Source organism: Trachymyrmex cornetzi, unplaced genomic scaffold, assembly GCF_001594075.2.
Source record: "Trachymyrmex cornetzi isolate Tcor2-1 unplaced genomic scaffold, Tcor1.1 scaffold385, whole genome shotgun sequence".
NCBI lineage: Eukaryota > Metazoa > Arthropoda > Insecta > Hymenoptera > Formicidae > Trachymyrmex > Trachymyrmex cornetzi.
In genome coordinates, this window is record NW_017298586.1 from 1,364,441 (window position 1) to 1,367,958 (window position 3,518).

General features: G+C 42.3%; 1 protein-coding gene across 1 annotated transcript in view; it reads right to left on the reverse strand.

Moving 5' to 3' along the window:
• The window catches only part of LOC108763809 (RNA-directed DNA polymerase from mobile element jockey-like), an 11,366-nt gene that overhangs the window by 1,157 nt on the left and 6,691 nt on the right, over positions 1-3,518 (reverse strand). The window contains exons 2-3 of the mRNA XM_018511694.1: positions 2,636-3,348; positions 395-2,500 (exon numbers count right to left, since the gene is read on the reverse strand). Of these exons, the coding sequence (XP_018367196.1) occupies positions 395-2,500; positions 2,636-3,348 (2,819 nt within the window). The remainder of the gene's footprint in view (positions 1-394; positions 2,501-2,635; positions 3,349-3,518) is intronic.

The window sequence follows — 3,518 nt, forward strand, 5'->3', positions numbered from 1 at the left end:
TGCAGGACATCAACAGCGCTATCCTTCTTCTTCTTCTTCTTTTGATTGGCTCCGCAACCGAACAGGTTGGTACTGAGCCATTGAGTGTCCGCGCAGTGTTGATGGGTAATGGACTGTATTAAAAGGCGAGGTGGATAAATCGAAGATTGGGGGGGACACTCCCAAACCAGGCGCCTGCTGCCACCCAGCGGTGGTCGCGCGTCATGTGGAAGGGAGTGTACCACTAAAAGAACAGATCGGAGGCTCCCGCGAATGTCGTGAGGAGCCTGCAGAGCTTAGGAGAGGGATTGGATAGGGCGGGAAATATGTTTTCAGGGTGTTGGGGAAATTTGGATTTAAGGTAGTTTCGTAGATGGAGAGAGTTTTGTTTATATACTTCACATTGAAAAATTACGTGATTGATATCTTGATTATTATTCCCACAGGGGCAAGCAGGAGATTCCACTATATTCACTCTGTGTAGGCTGCTATTGAGATTGTAGTGGTTAGATCTGAGTCGGTTGATCATAACAATCTCATTTCTACTCCAAGATAGATCGTTGAACCAAGGTTTGGAGGAAGTTCTAGGGAAGTATTCATGATTGAGAGCGCCTTTATATCTAGCAGATGAATTAAGATATTCAGTAAATCTACAATGCAATCGTTCCTTAGATACAGTGTATAGGTCTTCGTATGGAATCCTGAAGGCTGTGGAGAGTCCCGTTAGAGAGGCAGATTTGGCTGTTTCGTCCGCTTTTTCATTTCCCGGAATACCCACGTGAGATGGGATCCAGAAAAGGGTGATTGTGATTCCCTGCTGCATGGCCAGAAGAATGTTTTGCTTGATGTAGTAGACAATGTAGTTGTTCTGTATGTAGTGATGATTGCTGACTGCATCCAGCGCACTCTTGGAGTCTGAAAAAATGACAACTTTGTTGCTTCCACAATCTCTGGCGAGGAGGACGGCTTGGTAAAGAGCCCAAAGCTCCGCTGAGAAAATAGAGGTTTCGCTTGGTAGCTTGTGTTTAATGCTGATATTCAGATCGGGGGAGTATACTCCAGCTCCGACAGCACTGTCAGGTTCCTTGGAACCGTCTGTGTAAATAGAAATGGCATCTATTCTGTATTCTAGTGAAATCTCGTAAAAAATGGCAGCCGTAGCGTGGGGATCGTCCTTTGAATGAAAGAGAAGCATGTTGCCGATATAAGTGATAGGGTTGGCCATGACTTCAAATTCGTGCCAGAAGGCTGGAGGGTATGTGGTGCGATGTGTAATTTTCTTGTCTGGAAGATGTGTAATATAAGACTTGAATAGATTAGAACTTTTGATGGTCTTCAATTTCTGGTTTTTTTGGATGGCTGTAAGTTCCAGTTCTTTAAGGGCTTCATATGATGTACTAAATTTGTTAGCCATAGCTTTGTATATATATTTGGATGTGATATAGGAAAATCTTAAGTGTAGAGGAGGTTCCCTTGCCTCGCTCAGCATGGCATTAATGGGGGTGGAAATCCGATATCTCATAGCCTTTCTAATAGCCTTATACTGAATTCTGAGAAGTTTAACAAAGTTTTCAGACTCCGGATTCCATGTAAAGATCTGAGCTCCATATTCGATAGCACTTCTAAGAGTTGCCCTGTATATCGTAAACAGCACGTCGGGATGTGAACCCCATTTGACTCCGGCCAAAGAAGAAATTATATTGGCAATATTCTTACCTCTCTCTATGAGGGCCTTTAGCTGTGGAATACCCGACAGCTTGTCATCTAAGACAACCCCCAGGAATTTATGTGTGTAAGCTCTGGGGATATGTGTGTTAGAGATTTGAATATTAGGATCCTCTGAGCAACTTTTGATGCGAGAAAATATCATATATCTCGATTTAGACGGTGACAGTTCGAGACCTCTGTATCTTAAATATGTATAAATGTTATCAATCGATTTTTGCACGGATGAGATAGCTGAGTCAATGTTTCTTAAGGTGGAATATATGACAACATCGTCAGCGTATTGCAAAATACGAGAATCTGAATGAATGTGATCGTTGATATCTTTAAGGTAGATATTGAAAAGCGCAGGACTGAGTGTGGAGCCCTGAGGTGTGCCCTTATAAGAATTAAACGGTCCTAAGAGAGAACCGTCTACCACGAAATGCAGACGTCTCATAGAGATGAAATTTTCAATGAATTTTCTAATAGAGGCGGGAATGCCAATTTCATACAAGTCCCTAATTAGAATGTGAGGTATAACATTGTCGAAAGCTCCCGCAATATCGAGAAATACTGCTACGGTAGGAGATCTCCTAATAAAGCCTGTTCTGATATTAGAGGTGAGAGTCACGAGGTTATCTATGCAAGACCTGGTTGGTCGGAAGCCTGACTGCGTTTGTGGAAGAAGAGGACGTGATTCAATAAACCATCTAAGTCTAAAGTATATCATGTATTCCATTAATTTGGCAAAACATGAGAGAAGAGAAATTGGGCGCACAGACTTCCCATCGGTTTTAGGAATAAGAACGACTAGGGAATCCTTCCAAGAGTCCGGTATAACTCCCTGTGCTAGTATTTGATTGTACAATTCAAGTAGTCTGGTAATATACTCATCGGGAAGACTGGAGATGATGGAATGATCTATTTGATCCAAGCCAAGAACGACTAGGGAATCCTTCCAAGAGTCCGGTATAACTCCCTGTGCTAGTATTTGATTGTACAATTCAAGTAGTCTGGTAATATACTCATCGGGAAGACTGGAGATGATGGAATGATCTATTTGATCCAAGCCTGGGGCGGAACGTTTTTTAGCCACATTGATAGCCCTAGTAAGTTCGACTCTTGAGAAGGGTTCTTCCAACCATTGTTGTGTATTATGTTGAAGAAGATCTTCACGTTTCATATCCTCAATATGTTTGTGGTCGTTATATGGACAAAAGGGAGGACATAGTTTTTCGATGGCAGCCAGTGAGACCGTGTCAAGATTATTGTCCTGGTTCGAGGGAGGGTTTTTGTTACGCCTGAAACTTTTAATAAGAGACCAGATGCGGTGCGTTGAAGTTTTGCAATTAAAACTGCCAACAAGTTTCCTCCAACCAATTCGTTTAGCCTCCTGTATGCATTCTGAACACCTTCTCCTAGCAGACTTAAAATCATCGAGACGAGCTCTGTCAGGGCACTCGGCGAGCCTTTTGAGCGCCTTTCTCCTTTCTTTGACTGCAGTATCACAGTCATCGTTCCACCAAGGAGGTGATTTCAAACGACAGGAGTTTATCTTACTATGTGGCACGCCCTTGTCCGGTGGGAGTAATCCTCTGGCTGAGGATTGAACATGTTCAACGAATAGGTTGTATTGCGAAGTGACGTCCAAGGTTTCTTTTCCTGAAATTATATTGATAGAATTCTTGAGCATAGAATTTAAAGTAGTCAGTTGATCCGTATTCAGCTTAAGCTTATAGCAAAATTTTTTAGAATAGCAAGGCGCAACGTTAATTTTTGTGCAGATAGGAAAATGGTCACTACCATACGTATCGTCAAGAACATAACTGGAA